Raw genomic sequence first — 15,669 nt, forward strand, 5'->3', positions numbered from 1 at the left:
TGGCCACGAGAAACTTTCTCGTGGCCACGAGAAACTTTTTATAAAAAAAAAATAATAAAAAAAATTAATTTTTTTTTTTTTTTTTTTTTTTTTTTATAAAAAGTTTCTCGTGGCCACGAGAAACTTTCTCGTGGCCACGAGAAACTTTCTCGTGCGCACGAGAAACTTTCTCGTGGCCACGAGAAACTTTCTCGTGGCCACGAGAAAGCATTGGATGCGTGCTGATGGTTTGGTGTGTGTTAAAATGGCAGTTTAGGAGTTAATATGGCTGTATTTCCAGATAGGACTTTCCCCGATGTGTGTTGTGGCAAAATGTGAATGCTTGATTAGTAGGTGTGAGACAAACACTTTATCTTCCTGGTTATTGTAACGCTACGTGTTTGACATTATTTAAGACGTTATCATGCCCGGGAAAGGACAGTTTTCCTCTTCTGTGGCTGTGGGGGGTGGGCGTGGCTTGCGGACCTGCAGCGAAGAGGAGTGTGTCAGTTAGTCCCATGTTGATGTGATCAAACTTCTTTCTTGCTTGGAAGATACACACACAATTGTAACTGTTATTTCTTCCTGCAAATAATAAATATGTACAACGTGTTTGGATGTATTCATTTATGTAAAGTTGTCATTAAATGTAATATTGCCTGACAAAAAGTGATACGACGTACGTAATATTTTGATTTTTACACATCGCATATTTACACACGCGCATCTGACTTTTTTTTTTTTTTTTAATAAAAAGTTTCTCGTGGCCACGAGAAAGTTTCTCGTGGCCACGAGATACTTTCTCGTGGCCACGAGATACATGTCTAAAAAAAAAAAAAATTCCCATGTCCCTTTAGGGGCTCCGTAGATAACAAATAAAACGGAAATAACTAATTATTTCTTGTGCGGCCCGGTACCAATCGATCCACGGACCGGTACCGGTACCCGGTGGTTGGGGACCACTGCCTTACGCCAACTTCATGCTTCACATATGCACATTTCTACAGGCTGTGGATACTTTGGCGACTTGGGCATATTTATTTTTTTACTTTTAACATCGAAACTGTAGCCGCCAATATGATGTGCAGTACGTTTTCAAATTACCGTAAATCTTGAACTATAGAAATTATTACAATTGTTTAAATATATGCGCTCTTGAGGGACTTACAGGTTATTACGGTAATCAGTCAGAGCAGCTGCAAAAGGCACTGCAGAGTGGGTGGGGTTTGTTTACACAGCAGCCAGCACCACACATGGAAGCAGATTTTTTACAACAAAGTTTGACAGAAAACAGATATTATATCGGCGATGCGGGTGATTTCTAGCCTTTGCATGTATGTTTCAGCAAGTTTGTTGTATCTTAGTTACATTTTGCTCTATTGGAAAAGATGTCGATCAAAAAGGTGGTCTGAGAAGTAAAGAGGAGCAATGTTCATATGTTCCCAATATTCAGTGTTTTATTGATCAAAGTTAATTGTAAATCCCACATTCTTTATTTTCATATACATTCGGAGTGTCTTAACCAGTAAAAAAACTTCTGTAATAAAGACACAAATTAACTTCTATAAATAATCGTTTGATTTGTCGGCCAACCGAAAAAATCATCGCTGACTGTTGCAGCCCTATCTTATATAAGTGTCTTAAAAGCATGATTACGACACTGATGGATGACTTCAATTATGTTGCAGGTGTTTCTGGTGAGAAAGATCAGAGGAGTGGACAGAGGACAACTGTATGCAATGAAAGTCCTGAAGAAAGCAACCCTCAAAGGTAATTTAGCAACTTTGTAATGAACTACGGACAAGGGAGCTCAATACGGAAAGAAAAAGCAGAGCTATATCCAGGTGATTTCCTGTGTTTTTAGCTCAGTAGTCAGGATACAGGCCTTTCACACCGGCAACCTGGGTTCAAGCCCCGCTCGGAAGCAATAGGAAAAAAACAACGCAGCCGAGAGAGAGTACGCAATCAAGACATGAAGCAGAGCTGTCTGTGAATGACATCTATGAACAGAAATCATTGCATTCCGTCGTTAAAATCAGGGGCCTTGATTTGGTGTGGGCCCAGGGATACAGCCCAGGTAAGTCCTTGCATTTAAGGCAGCCATGGGTAGAGTAACCAAACATTTTACTTATACCGTTACTTTAGAGTAATATGACTCATGTAAAAGTAAAACATAGTCATCCAAATAGAGTGAGTGTAGTATAATGAGTAGTGTAACTAAGTATTTGTTGAAAAAGCTACTCCAGTACTGAGTAATTGGTGAGTAACTTCCGATATATTTAGTAGCTATTTTTTGACAGTACTTGCACTGTAGTTGGCGTGTGTGTTTGTTTGTGTTTGTGTGCGTGTGTGTGAGAGAGAGAGAGAGAAACTCCTACAGCATGTACGGTAAAACAAAAGAGTGGAGATTTTACAGCCATGTATGATGTTTAACAGGGCTAATGTTAGCATAGCGTTGGCCATTTATCCATTTTCTACCGCTTGTCCCTCTCTGGGTCGAGGGGGTGCTGGAGCTTATCCCAGCTGAACTCGGGCGGAAGGCAGGGTACACCCTGGACAAGTCACCACCTCATCACAGGGCCAACACAGATAGACAACATTCACACTCGCATTCATACACTAGGCTCAATTTAGAGTTCAATCAGCCTATCCCCAGGTGCATGTGTTTGGAGGTGGGAGGAAGCCGGAGTACCTATGAAGTCACGGGGAGAACTTGCAAACACACAGCTGAAACATTAAAACAACTTACAGTGACATTTTTTCTATAGATGAACGTGAAATTCTTGTGAACATCTATTGACACAAATGATATAAGTGATCTAGTTTTTTAGGTAAACATTGACATTGCCTCGTCTAACGTTATGTCACTTTTTACAATGTGTAAAAGGTGAGTGCGGTCATGTGACTGCCAGGCTCTGTTTGATTGGTGAAATGGGGTGAAATGTCACTAGTGCTTACTACAGATTGTTGAAACAGAGTCCTTTGACAGGGGAACATGTTTTAAAATACTAGTGGAGTGGAAAATCAAGTTGACTTTATTTGCTTAATTGTGTTTCATTTTAGCCATTAAACCATATCCAATGGTATTTACAATCCACAAAGTCTGTGAAAATATCGTCCAAACATCCCAAAATGCCACAAATTCAGTCAACCATTTTGAATATTTCGCTCCGAATACCTTCAGCTATTTTCGGAGATTGACATCAAAGTAGTAACGCTTCTGCACTCTGACAATGTTATCAAATCAGTCATACTGGAAATACACAAAAATTGGAAAGAGATGTGGTGTTTATTATTCACAATCCTTATGTAAGTCAAGAACAGATATGCTTGGCGTTTTTATGCTTTTGAAATCATAAATAAATAGCTAACAATTGAGTCAACAGACCGAGGGTCCTTTGTTGCGTTCATCATATCCTTTAAAACAGTGTTTTTCAACCTTTTTTGAGTCAAGGCACATTTTTTTCATTGAAAAAATCCTAAGACACACCACTAGCAGAAAACATTAAAAAAAATTAAACTCAGCAGCTGATATTGACAGTAAAAAGTTGTTCTCGCAATAGTTGGATATAAATTCAAACCATAACCAAGCATGCATCACTATAGCTCGTCTCAAAGTAGGTGTACTGTCATGACCTGTCACATCACGCCGTGACTTATTTTGAGTTTTTTGGTGTTTTCCTGTGTGCAGTGTTTTAGTTCTTGTCTTGCGCTCCTATTTTGTTGTTGATTGTCATGTCATGTACGGATGTACTTTGTGGTCTTTGTTGTCGTCCAGCATTCTGTTTTTTTTTTTTACTTTGTAGCCAGTTCAATTTTAGTTTCGTTTTGCATAGCCATCCCTAAGCTTCAATGCCTTTTCTTAGCGGCACTCACCTTTTGCTTATTTTAAGGCCTACTGAAATGACATTTTCTTATTTAAACGGGGATAACAGGTCCATTCTATGTGTCATACTTGATCATTTCGCGATATTGCCATATTTTTGCTGAAAGGATTTAGTAGAGAACATCGACGATAAAGTTTGCAACTTTTAGTCGCTGATAAGAAAGCCTTGCCTGTACCGGAAGTAGCGTGACGTCACAGGTTGTGGAGCTCCTCACATCTGCACATTGTTTACAATCATGGCCACAAGCAGCGAGAGCGATTCGGACCGAGAAAGCGACGATTACCCCATTAATTTGAGCGAGGATGAAAGATTCGTGGATGAGGAAAGTGAGAGTGAAGGACTAGAGGGCAGTGGAAGCGATTCAGATAGGGAAGATGCTGGGAGAGGCGGGTGGGACCTGATATTCAGCTGGGAATGACTAAAACAGTAAATAAACACAAGACATATATATACTCTATTAGCCACAACACAACCAGGCTTATATTTAATATGCCACAAATTAATCCGCATAACAAACACCTCCCCCCTCCCGTCCATATAACCCACCAATACAACTCAAACACCCGCACAACACACTCAATCCCACAGCCCAAAGTACCGTTCACCTCCGTAAAGTTCATACAGCACATATATTTCCCCAAAGTTACGTACGTGACATGCACATAGCGGCACGAACGTACGGGCAAGCGATCAAATGTTTGGAAGCCAAAGCTGCGTACTCACGGTAGCGCGTCTGCAATCCAACTCAAAGTCCTCCTGGTAAGAGTCTCTGTTGTCCCAGTTCTCCACAGGCCAATGGTAAAGCTTGACTGTCATATTTCGGGAATGTAAACAATGAAACACCGGCTATGTATTTGTGTTGCTGCAGCCGACCGCTAATACACCGCTTCCCACCTACAGCTTTCTTCTTTGCTGTCTTCATTGTTCATTAAACAAATTGCAAAAGATTCACCAACACAGATGTCCAGAATACTGTGGAATTTTGTGATGAAAACAGACGACTTAATAGCTGGCCACAATGCTGTCCCAAAATGTCCGCACAATCCGTGACGTCACGCGCAAACGTCATGATATTGAGACGTTTTCAGCAGAATATTTTGCGGGAAATTTAAAATTGCACTTTACTAATCTAACCCGGCCGTATTGGCATGTGTTGCAATGTTAAGATTTCATCATTGATAAATAAACTATCAGACTGCGTGGTCGGTAGTAGTGGGTTTCAGTAGGCCTTTAAGCATTAGGACGGCGTGGCGAAGTTGGTAGAGTGGCTGTGCCAGCAATCAGAGTGTTGCTGGTTACTGGGGTTCAATTCCCACCTTCTACCTTCCTAGTCACGTCCGTTGTGTCCTTGGGCAAGACACTTCACCCTTTGCCTCTGATGGCTGCTGGTTAGCACCTTGCATGGCAGCTCCCGCCATCAGTGTGTGAATGTGTGTGTGAATGGGTAAATGTGGAAATACTGTCAAAGCGCTTTGAGTACCTTGAAGGTAGAAAAGCGCTATACAAGTATAACCCATTTATCATTTATTATAGATACCTTTTTTACCTTCACACTGCCTTCCGCTGTCATCAGCATATTGTGATCAGGATTAACCATGTTTCCGACATCTACAAAACAATTAGCTACCTGCTGCCACGTACTGATATGGAAGAGTATTACACGGTTTTCTGCCGCGCTCTAGACAGCACAGACACACAACAACGGCACTGGTTTGCAAAAATTTTTTTTAACCAAATTAGTTGAAATTAGATAATCTGCCACGGCACACCAGACAATATCTCACGGTACACTAGTGTGGTTGGAAAACACTGTGGTTGGAAAACACTGCTCTAAAACATCCAGAAAGCGCTAACAATACTCCATTTACATGTCATGACCTTAAAATTGACCACAAATGAGTGATATTGTTATCATAAGCTCTAACGCAGACAGAGTACTTTTCCAGCACATTGATAGCAGTGAGATAATGCTAGTTTAGGCTGCTATTGTTGACACACTGAGCTGACGGCTGCTTCTGCTTTGTCTCCAACTTGCTAAAAGTACATTCTAGATTATAATTCATGCATTTTTCACCTGGTTGTAGACAAATGTGGCCATGGACAGACTGGCAAAATAGACCCCAAAAGTCGCTTCCTTCAGGAAAAATTTTTTAACCCTTTGTGAGTATTGTGATTGATTCTTCATCTAAACGGAATTATGTGAGCATCCCGTCGGTCGGCATCCCAGCGATAGGGAAAATATTACAGTAAGTGTTTGTTTTATTCTGGTTTGTTATTGTTAGTTTGTATGTTTAGCACCTAGCAATGCTGCTAAAGCTACTGCTTCACAATGAAACTACATCCGTTTAACACTTGGCTTCTTGTTCTTATTGCTCATCCTCTTTGTGTTTCGAGCTCAAAAATATAAGGTCTTGGATAGGGTTGTACAGTATACCGGTATTAGTATAGTACCGCGATACTAATGAATCATATTTGGTACTATACCACGACTGAAAAGTACCGATTTAAATTATGTTTATAAACTCAAGAAATATGTCCCTGGACACATGAAACTTTGAATATGACCAATGTAGGATCCTGTAACGACTTGGTATCGGATTGATACCTAAATTTGTGGTATCATCCAAAACTAATGTAAATCATCCAAACAACAGAAGATTCAATGGTTATTACATTTTAACAGAAGTGTAGATATAACATGTTAAAAGACAAAGTAGCAGATATTAACAGTAAATGAACAAGTAGATTAATAATTCATTTTTTACCACTTGTCCTTAATAATTTTGACAAAATAATAGAATGATAAATGACACAATTTGTCACTGCATACGTCAGCAAACTAATTAGGAGCTTTGTTTGTTTACTTACTACTAAAAGACAAGTTGTCTCGTATGTTCACTATTTTATTTAAGGACAAACTTGCAAAAAGAAACACATGTTTAACGTACCCTAAGATTTTTTGTTAAAATAAACCCAATAGTGCAATTTTTTGTGGTCCCCTTTATTTAAAAAAGTATCGAAAATTACCGAAAAGTATCGAAATAATTTTGGTACTAGTACCGGTACCAAAATACTGGTATCGGGACAACACTAGTCCTGGATCATAATATTTCCAAAAGTAATCGTTGTTGGCGCTCATAAAGTCTGCTTGATTACCATTGTTGTTGATGGCTTGCTCATTAACTCTCAAAATGCCTCGGGAATGTCTCTGAGATTTATAGTATTTTGATCATATCTGTTTATCCGCAAACTTTGGAAATCTTTTGGTGTCATAAATCAAATCAATATGATAATAGCTTCAATATGGAGGCAACTTGTTTTTCCACTCTGCTGATACCTAAAAAAAAGAAATGATTTAAGTGAATGTGTCTTTGCAAGCAGTGATCAATAGATTATATGTAAATATAATGATGCTATAAATAAACGTAGCAGTTGGACTGAAAGTCAATGTAACAGAGAAAAAGTGCTATTTCTTCTTGACAAAAATATTTACACTACCGTTCAAAAGTTTGGGGTCACATTGAAATGTCCTTATTTTTGAAGGAAAAGCACTGTACTTTTCAATGAAGATAACTTTAAACCAGTCTTAACTTTAAAGAAATACACTCTATACATTGCTAATGTGGTAAATGACTATTCTAGCTGCAAATGTATGGTTTTTGGTGCAATATCTACAAAGGTGTATAGAGGCCCATTTCCAGAAACTATCACTCCAGTGTTCTAATGGTACAATGTGTTTGCTCATTGGCTCAGAAGGCTAATTGATGATTAGAAAACCCTTGTGCAATCATGTTCACACATCTGAAAACAGTTTAGCTCGTTACAGAAGCTACAAAACTGACCTTCCTTTGAGCAGATTGAGTTTCTGGAGCATCACATTTGTGGGGTCAATTAAACGCTCAAAATGGCCAGAAAAAGAGAACTTTCATCTGAAACTCGACAGTCTATTCTTGTTCTTAGAAATGAAGGCTATTCCACAAAATTGTTTGGGTGACCCCAAACTTTTGAACGGTAGTGTAGATAAAAGTAGAAACTATGTTGCAATAAAACTACAAGTACTATTTATCCAAAAAGTTATTTTAGTAAATGTAACAGACTAAATGTATAGTGACAGTGAGTTACTTCACCAATAAACTTGATGTAATTGCATTATTGGCTCATTCAACCATTGATTTGAATGGGTAACAAAAACAAAACTTTAAAATGTATACTTTCAATGACCAATTACACTTTTGAACATACAAAGGTAAGAATGCATGGCAAACAGCAGCGTTCAATAAAGTATGCTCATCTGAACTCAGCATGCCCTACATTTGAGGGGATTTGTGCAAAAGTGGTTAGTTTGTACTTTTTATTCAGATAAACTGGTATTGAATGGGATTAGTGTCAATGAGGGTGCAGTGTTATTGTGAAGGAGAGAGCCTGAGTCGTCATGTGTCGACTGTGTCTTTGCACGATCCTTAATCCTCTTCACCTGCACTCCTTGTAATATAAGTGGTCATGGAGACTGAAGCTGCGATCCCATTGGGATTGTATTATATTTACTACTGCACAGCACAGGATGGAGCTAATCCTAGTTATGTTTGTATCAAGTTAATGCTATTCCATCCTGTAATTGACAAGATTTACAGGCTTGCCACTTTGATATTAAAAACAACGGTGATTAAACTGATTCCGCACATTTCTTTCAGTCACGGATCGTGTGCGATCCAAGATGGAGAGAGACATTTTGGCAGAGGTCAACCACCCTTTCATAGTCAAACTACACTATGGTAAGTCAAAGAACCACCTATACATATTACGTAGACCACAAGGGGAAGTGTTTTAAATGTAGTAAAAAAATCATTGTATGACCGCTTTTATGTACAGTACGAAAGGGATTCATATGGCTCCATTTGTCACGGTTTGCCATGCAACGTGACAAATTGGGGGCGATGCACAATCCACTTTAGCCGTCTGACGGGCATTTGAGAGTTGAACAATTTATTATGTGTTTTGTGGCAACTCCAACTTTGACCATAGCGTCAGTTGCTATGAGAGTGGCGCTTTTCATCATTTTCAGCAGACTGCATTGCACAGTGATTAACCCCCCACCCCTTCCTCTCACTTGAGATCCTCTCAGGAATGGGACCATATGAATTCCATCCCTACTGTATTTAGATATAAGAAGCTGTTATTGTCTGCAATGATACCACTTTCCTTAAACCCTCGTGCGACATTGAGGTGGAACGTGTTCACTTTTCACCTTTTCAACTCTAAATACATGCTGAAAAAAATGATTCAACTAAAGCCCTTACGGCAGCTATTAAGCCCTAATGTGTCATATCTGATGTGTGTGTGTGTGTGTGTGTGTGTGTGTGTGTGTGTGTGTGTGTGTGTGTGTGTGTGTGTAGCCTTCCAGACAGAAGGGAAGCTCTATCTAATCCTAGACTTCCTCCGAGGGGGAGACCTCTTCACTCGTCTGTCAAAAGAGGTAGGTTTAGTGTATGTCAGCTTTAAACAATGACAAGGCTTTACAGTGCATTTCAAGGTCTGCAGGTCTAAACTTTGTCTAACATCCACAAGACTATCATATAGTTTCTCTCAGTAGCCATTGGACATGTCTTGATATGTCTTCATGTATTTCCTCCAGGTAATGTTCACAGAAGAAGACGTCAAATTTTATCTTGCAGAGTTGGCACTGGCTTTGGACCATTTGCACAGTTTGGGAATCATCTACAGGGACCTCAAACCTGAAAAGTAAGAAATCACTTGGTTCTTCTTTGGCCAAGAAGGTTATGTTTTTGCCAGCTTTGTTTGGCAGTCATTTCAGCAAGAATGCTAAATCCACAACTGAGAATTCAGTCGTGGGGTGTAGCATAGACCAGAGCTTGAATATGTGAAATATGGAGGCGGTTATGCCCTTTCAAATTGTCAGTCTGCCAGCGGAGATGTGTGCAAAAAAAAAAAACCTAGCCTGATGATTTACCTGACAGGCATTAGAGGAGGAATAGACGTTTTACTTTTTCTTAGTCAAGTGTCCAAGTCGCAGTAGAAAGTGTAGTTCAAATTCTTATGATTTAAGCTTTATTTGGGAGATGCTCATTGGCATAAACAATGGCGATGTGTGACTGACTCAAAAGTGCCTCCTCCTGGTTGCATCTAAATAGTGCATGTCATATTGCCTCAATTGCTTCAAGATACAATTATTTAAAGGGGAATTGGACTTTGTTTCATCATTCTGTCCATCATTCACAATCCTTATGTGAGACAAGGACTCACATGTCTTTCTCTTTTGTGTGTATTCTATATCGTAAAAAAACTCCTAGCAAAAGGCAGCTAACAATGCAGGTCAAAGGATTCATCTATTCCGACTGCAACGCCCTCAAAAAAAATATCCAAAAACCGCCAACAATGCTCCATATACATGTGGTGACCTGCATATAAACCAAAGAGTCATTGTTATTGTAAAACCAAACGGCGAAGAACTACACTGCAAGTGATTTGCCACCTGCCAAGATTTTAAATTGTATTTCTAGAAATGTCCTTAGTTCTAAGAGCTATTTACTTATTTTTAGTCATTTACTAATCTTAATTTTAGCACAAATAAATTATATTTTTTCTATTATAGATTAAGACTGTTAAAATTGAGAAAATAACTATTTAAATAAGACAGTATGGTTGCCCTCCCCCATAGAAAATCGTGTTTAAAGATTCTGCATCATCTCGAGGATGCTTAGTTTAAGAATTGCAAGTTGAATAATTCTTGTTTTCAGAATAAAATACTTATTTCTAACATAAACTTCCTGTTAATTTCTAGATATACACATTTTAATTTAGGATGTGAATTGAAATCATCTGTCCATGCAGCTGGTTAATTTCACTACTTTTTAGTATTTTTCCTAAAATGTAGATTTTTTATTTTGTATTTTGATAACTAATTTTTGCAGTGTACTATTATTGTATAACGCACATTGCTTACATAGAGGTAAGCTTGCTACTGAGCAGCTGCTGCTGCTGTTGAATCGCCTCAGAAGAGGTAAAAGTTAAAACAAGATTAGAAACGATGCCCAACATTTGTATAGTAGAAGAATAGATGGTCAACTTTGACATTCAACTTAGACCTGAAGAGAACGCTAGGAAAACTTTGCAAGATGCTTTTTTGCTCCCCTTTTTTACCTGAGGAGTGAAGTTAATGCAGAATTAATCATGTGCTGAAAGATTTAAAAAAAAACATCCCATCGGTTGGTATCCCAGTGAGAGCGGACTTGGAAGTGAGTGTGAGTGCATAATTTTTTATCCCAAAGTAGACATTGTTAGCTCTCGCAAAGTCTGCCATGATGAGTAGTAGTTGTGGTGTTGACGGAAATGGCAATCGTTGCGTTGCTCTTTGTGAAAACAATGTGCCCAGGAAAGAAGTTCTGGTGATGCTTAAAAGTCCAAAATACATAAATATGACATGTTATCATGGATGTGCATGTTACCACATTACATATATACTTACTGCATGTATATAAAACATTGTTGTTTTTTTGGGATGATTTTAGAGGGCTTTATAGGCACAATAGATTGTATCTTCATTACCTGCATTGTTAGCCACCTCTTGCTATAATTTTTTATTTATTTTACGATTTAGAATACACAGAAAAGAGAAAGACGAGAGAGTTCCCCTTTTTAAGAGTTAGTTCAACATAATTATTATGGTCATCCCTAGAATGTCGTCAATTACCATTGATAAAAATCCTTCAAATGAATCTATTGTCACGTTTCTCAACAGCATTCTTTTAGATGAAGAAGGACATATTAAGATCACTGGTAAGTATGTCCAATTGTCCCACCCTAACTTTTAAGTATGTTTCTCATCCACTTTCTAACCGGGGGTCCCTTTCCCTCGTCTGTCTTTGCCCAGACTTTGGTTTGAGTAAAGAAGCCATTGACCACGATAAGAGAGCATATTCATTCTGTGGAACGATAGAGTACATGGCTCCAGAGGTGGTCAACAGGAGGGGTCATACGCAAAGTGCAGACTGGTGGTCTTTCGGAGTGCTGATGGTAAGATTTGTTTTCAATTTGAAACCTGATGTCCTAATGTTCCTTGTTTGTGTGAGAAAAAAATGCATAATTGTCATATTTGCCGGATTATGTCCTGTCATGCATCTGCTTGTGTTAGTGGCCTACTTAGGTGACTCATTTTGGAAAGAAGGTTAACATTCACTGACAGATGGCAGCAACATCACAGCACTAGGGAAAGTGTGTCATCATCATGGCTAATGTCAAGAATACCGCTTGTCTTTCAATGTTTCCCGTTAGGGGTTGAGTCGCTTACATGATTTAGTTTAGTTTTAATGCCGGATGACCTTCCCGACACAACCCTCCCTTTTATCCGGGCTTAGCACAGACATTGAAGAGCTACTATTTGGTTGGGTGTTAGTGCACAGGCCAGGAAGCAAACCTGTGCCATCTACTCAAATTTCTAAACCGAGAGCCTATTTAAGCATGTAATACATCTTCTTGTAAAGTTTTCCAAATGTGTAATTCTAAAGGCGGTAAGCAACTGAATGAGCACTGAACAGTCAACAACATTAAGGTCCCTAATGTAGACTTAAGCTATATTAGTCATTTAAAATGACATAAATGAGCATTTACCAAGTGCAAGATGTTCATTCAATCACTCGTGTGTCTGTTTTGCAGTTTGAGATGCTGACGGGATCCTTACCGTTTCAAGGAAAAGATCGCAAGGAAACAATGGCTCTTATTCTAAAGTAGGTTCCTTTCAACAATGCTGAAATTTGTTGAAATTTTTCTGGAAATATAATTACTCATTTAGGGCCTGAACTACTAAAAGTAGGTGTGTATTAAAAACACGTACGAACTTGATCGTGCACGCAAAGCTGATCTTTGAAGCTCGTTGCACATAGGATTGTGTTTCCTTACTGAACAATCTATTTAGCGTGTCTGTCTTCATGTACCGTTTTTTTCAGACTATAGACCACACCAATATATAAGCCGCTCCCTCTAAATTTTACAAGAAAACAATTGTTTTCCTTTTATTAGCCGCACCGGGCCATAAGACGCAGATACATATCAATACGAACGATTAAACGAATAATCAAACAAAACATAGGTCATCAACTAGTCACTCATGTTACGGTTTATTAAGTATGAGTAGTTTTAGTTCCATGGTAAAACCTAAAAACGTTACTTGGAGTGATGAATGAAGACTCCATACAAGTAGAAATGCCATGGACGACTAGAAGACGGAACAGCACTTTTACTTCCGGTTCAAAGCACTAAACTGATGAAAATAATGTAGACATTCACCGTGCAGCACCTGCAGTGAGCGAACTCGTCCTAAAGATTGCATAGCACAAACAATGACACAGTGTCTCTACTTATGTTTAATGGAAACTATATGTTGAACACAAAATGTTGTGGCCATTCATGAAAAAAAAATCCATAAATTAGTCGCATCATTTTATAAGCCGCAGGATTCTAAGCAAAGGAAAAAAGGCTTATAGAATTATGGAATTTACGGTTTGTTCAAAATATATGCTGATTATCACAGTAATAGGAGAAAATGCAAACATAATCATTTATTAAATATACATGATTATTACATAAATCATTATTTTCCTGAGGGAACTCTCCTGAAGGAATCATTAAAGTACTCTCCATCTAAAATCTATCTATTTAGCGCTCGCAATGTGATTCATCAATGCTCCTGTCCTTCTGTCGCTGTTTGTCTCTATATTTTGCATGTCTTTAATGTGTTTGCGAACTGCCACAGTTACACACAAATGGATTTTACCACAGTCACAGTCAGAAGGAGGAGAGACTCTTTTGCTATCATGTCAACAATATACATATTTATGTAATAAATAAAAATATTAGACGTATCATTTGTGAGCTGATAAAAGACTTTGAGTTAATTTAGACACAGAAGAACACCTGAATAATGTGTCTGATAGGGTTCTTTTTATATCCAGTACATATGACATATACAAAACAATTTCTTGCAACATGCATTTTATTGCCCCTGGATCATTCCAATTGCAATTCTATATTTCCAAAAGGGTGGCACAGATTATAGATGTGTGCTCCAGGTCCAACAATATTGTAAAACAGCATGAATGTGGAGGGAAATGAGTGTCTCCATAGTGACAGCCAGTATAGTACACACAAAATCCTGATTTAAATACGACCATGTTTGCACTTGTTAGCAATTATACACGGAGTCTTAGTAGAGCACTCGCACACGCCCACTAATAGTACACACAATTGTATAGCTTGCACACGCTGTTCAACACTTGTTATTTGGATCTTAGTAGATCAGGCCCTACAGTAATCATGTTATTTATAAATGCAAACTAAACGTGCATAAGTAAAAAATAATGTTTCTTGTCATGGCTTTGCAGGGCCAAATTGGGAATGCCACAATTCCTCAGTCCAGAGGTGCAGAGTCTATTAAGAGCACTCTTCAAGAGGAACCCTGCTAACCGTCTCGGTATTGTGAACATTAAAATCCATGAAGTACTGAGTCTTTAAAGTTCATTCAGAATGACTATACAGTTCCCACTTGCATCATTTTGGATACACAAGTTTAGGTTAAGTGTCAGGTATAAAAGATGCAGATGATTCAGCAATTCTGCAGTCAGCAAAACATGATGGCGGTACCAATGGGGGAGATGCATTTTTACACTAGTACACTATTTTCACCTGATACAATATCAAGTTTGACATTCAGATGAACAACTTGGAATGGAATCCTCTTGTTGTCAGTTTAGTAATTACTGTACAGTCTGGCTTCGCTACATTGTGCTTTAAATATTGCGGCTTCACCACATTGCAGATTTAAAAAAAAAAGTTTTTAAATTTAATTTCTTAAAGCACATTTTAAAACATGCTGGTCCCTAATCAAGCTTTTTATATTCCAAGCATAATATGGACTAAATAAAATAATAATTAAAAAGAAAAATACAACACTACAGTTCTGCTGTATTGGACACTATATGAGACCGAACCAATCAGAGCACGCTGTTCAGTATGGTGGCCGCTGATTGGCTCAACATCAGACAGCACTACTATATTGGATTAAAAGACTGAACGTGACTGAAGGCTGTTATTTCATGTCTAGAGGACTCGCTTTAGAAGGTTGTTAACAGTTTTCTTTTTAACTCTAGCTATGAAAATATTTGCTTCATAGTTAATGATTCCTTTTTCACTGAAATTCATTTATTGCGGCAATGTCCGCAACCAATTAACAGTGATAAACGAGGGATGACTGTAAATAAATATTCAATATAGTAGTATAGGCATTTGCTAATCAATGTATGATTCACAGGTGCAGGACCAGATGGAGTAGAAGAAATAAAAAGTCACTGCTTCTTTGCATCGATCAACTGGAAGGTGAGTATGCAATTCTGCAAGGCATATATTTTATTAAACATTTAGTTCTGTTTAATCCGTTTTTTTTAAGCAGCCTATCAAATCATGTGAAATTATAGAATTAGAATCAGATGCGCAATTTATTAGAAATGGTTTTAAAACAAGGTTACAATATTGAGTAATTAAGTTTTTGACAAAATCCTTTACTCCCTTTTCCACATGTTTCATATTCAAATACTAATTATCTTATCTTTAATAACCTTATATGCAGAAGGTTTGCTTATAAAGTACCACTGATGTGGTGAAAAGACCCTCTGCATTTGACCCATCCCCTTGTTCCACCCCCTGGGAAGTGAGGGGAGCAGTGAGCAGCAGCGGTGGAATCATTTTGGTAATTTAACCCCCAATTCCAACCCTTGATCCTGAGTGCCAAGCAGGG

General features: G+C 38.2%; 1 protein-coding gene across 3 annotated transcripts in view; it reads left to right on the forward strand.

Annotated features, from left to right (window-relative positions):
• rps6ka2 (ribosomal protein S6 kinase, polypeptide 2) overlaps positions 1-15,669 on the forward strand; it is a 74,053-nt gene that overhangs the window by 37,634 nt on the left and 20,750 nt on the right. For 2 of the 3 annotated variants that reach the window (XR_009821813.1, XM_062026347.1), the window contains exons 3-11: positions 1,668-1,749; positions 8,558-8,638; positions 9,260-9,339; positions 9,499-9,605; positions 11,623-11,660; positions 11,755-11,897; positions 12,537-12,607; positions 14,261-14,349; positions 15,187-15,251. Coding sequence is in view for 2 of the 3 variants with exons in the window: in XM_062026347.1 (XP_061882331.1) it covers positions 1,668-1,749; positions 8,558-8,638; positions 9,260-9,339; positions 9,499-9,605; positions 11,623-11,660; positions 11,755-11,897; positions 12,537-12,607; positions 14,261-14,349; positions 15,187-15,251 (756 nt within the window). In the remaining variant the exon portion in view is untranslated. Of the gene's footprint in view, positions 1-1,667; positions 1,750-5,957; positions 6,113-8,557; positions 8,639-9,259; positions 9,340-9,498; positions 9,606-11,622; positions 11,661-11,754; positions 11,898-12,536; positions 12,608-14,260; positions 14,350-15,186; positions 15,252-15,669 lie in introns of those variants that run through there. The other variant, XM_062026354.1, reaches the window with a different exon arrangement.

This window comes from Entelurus aequoreus, linkage group LG02 (assembly GCF_033978785.1).
Source record: "Entelurus aequoreus isolate RoL-2023_Sb linkage group LG02, RoL_Eaeq_v1.1, whole genome shotgun sequence".
NCBI classification, from domain to species: Eukaryota; Metazoa; Chordata; class Actinopteri; order Syngnathiformes; family Syngnathidae; genus Entelurus; species Entelurus aequoreus.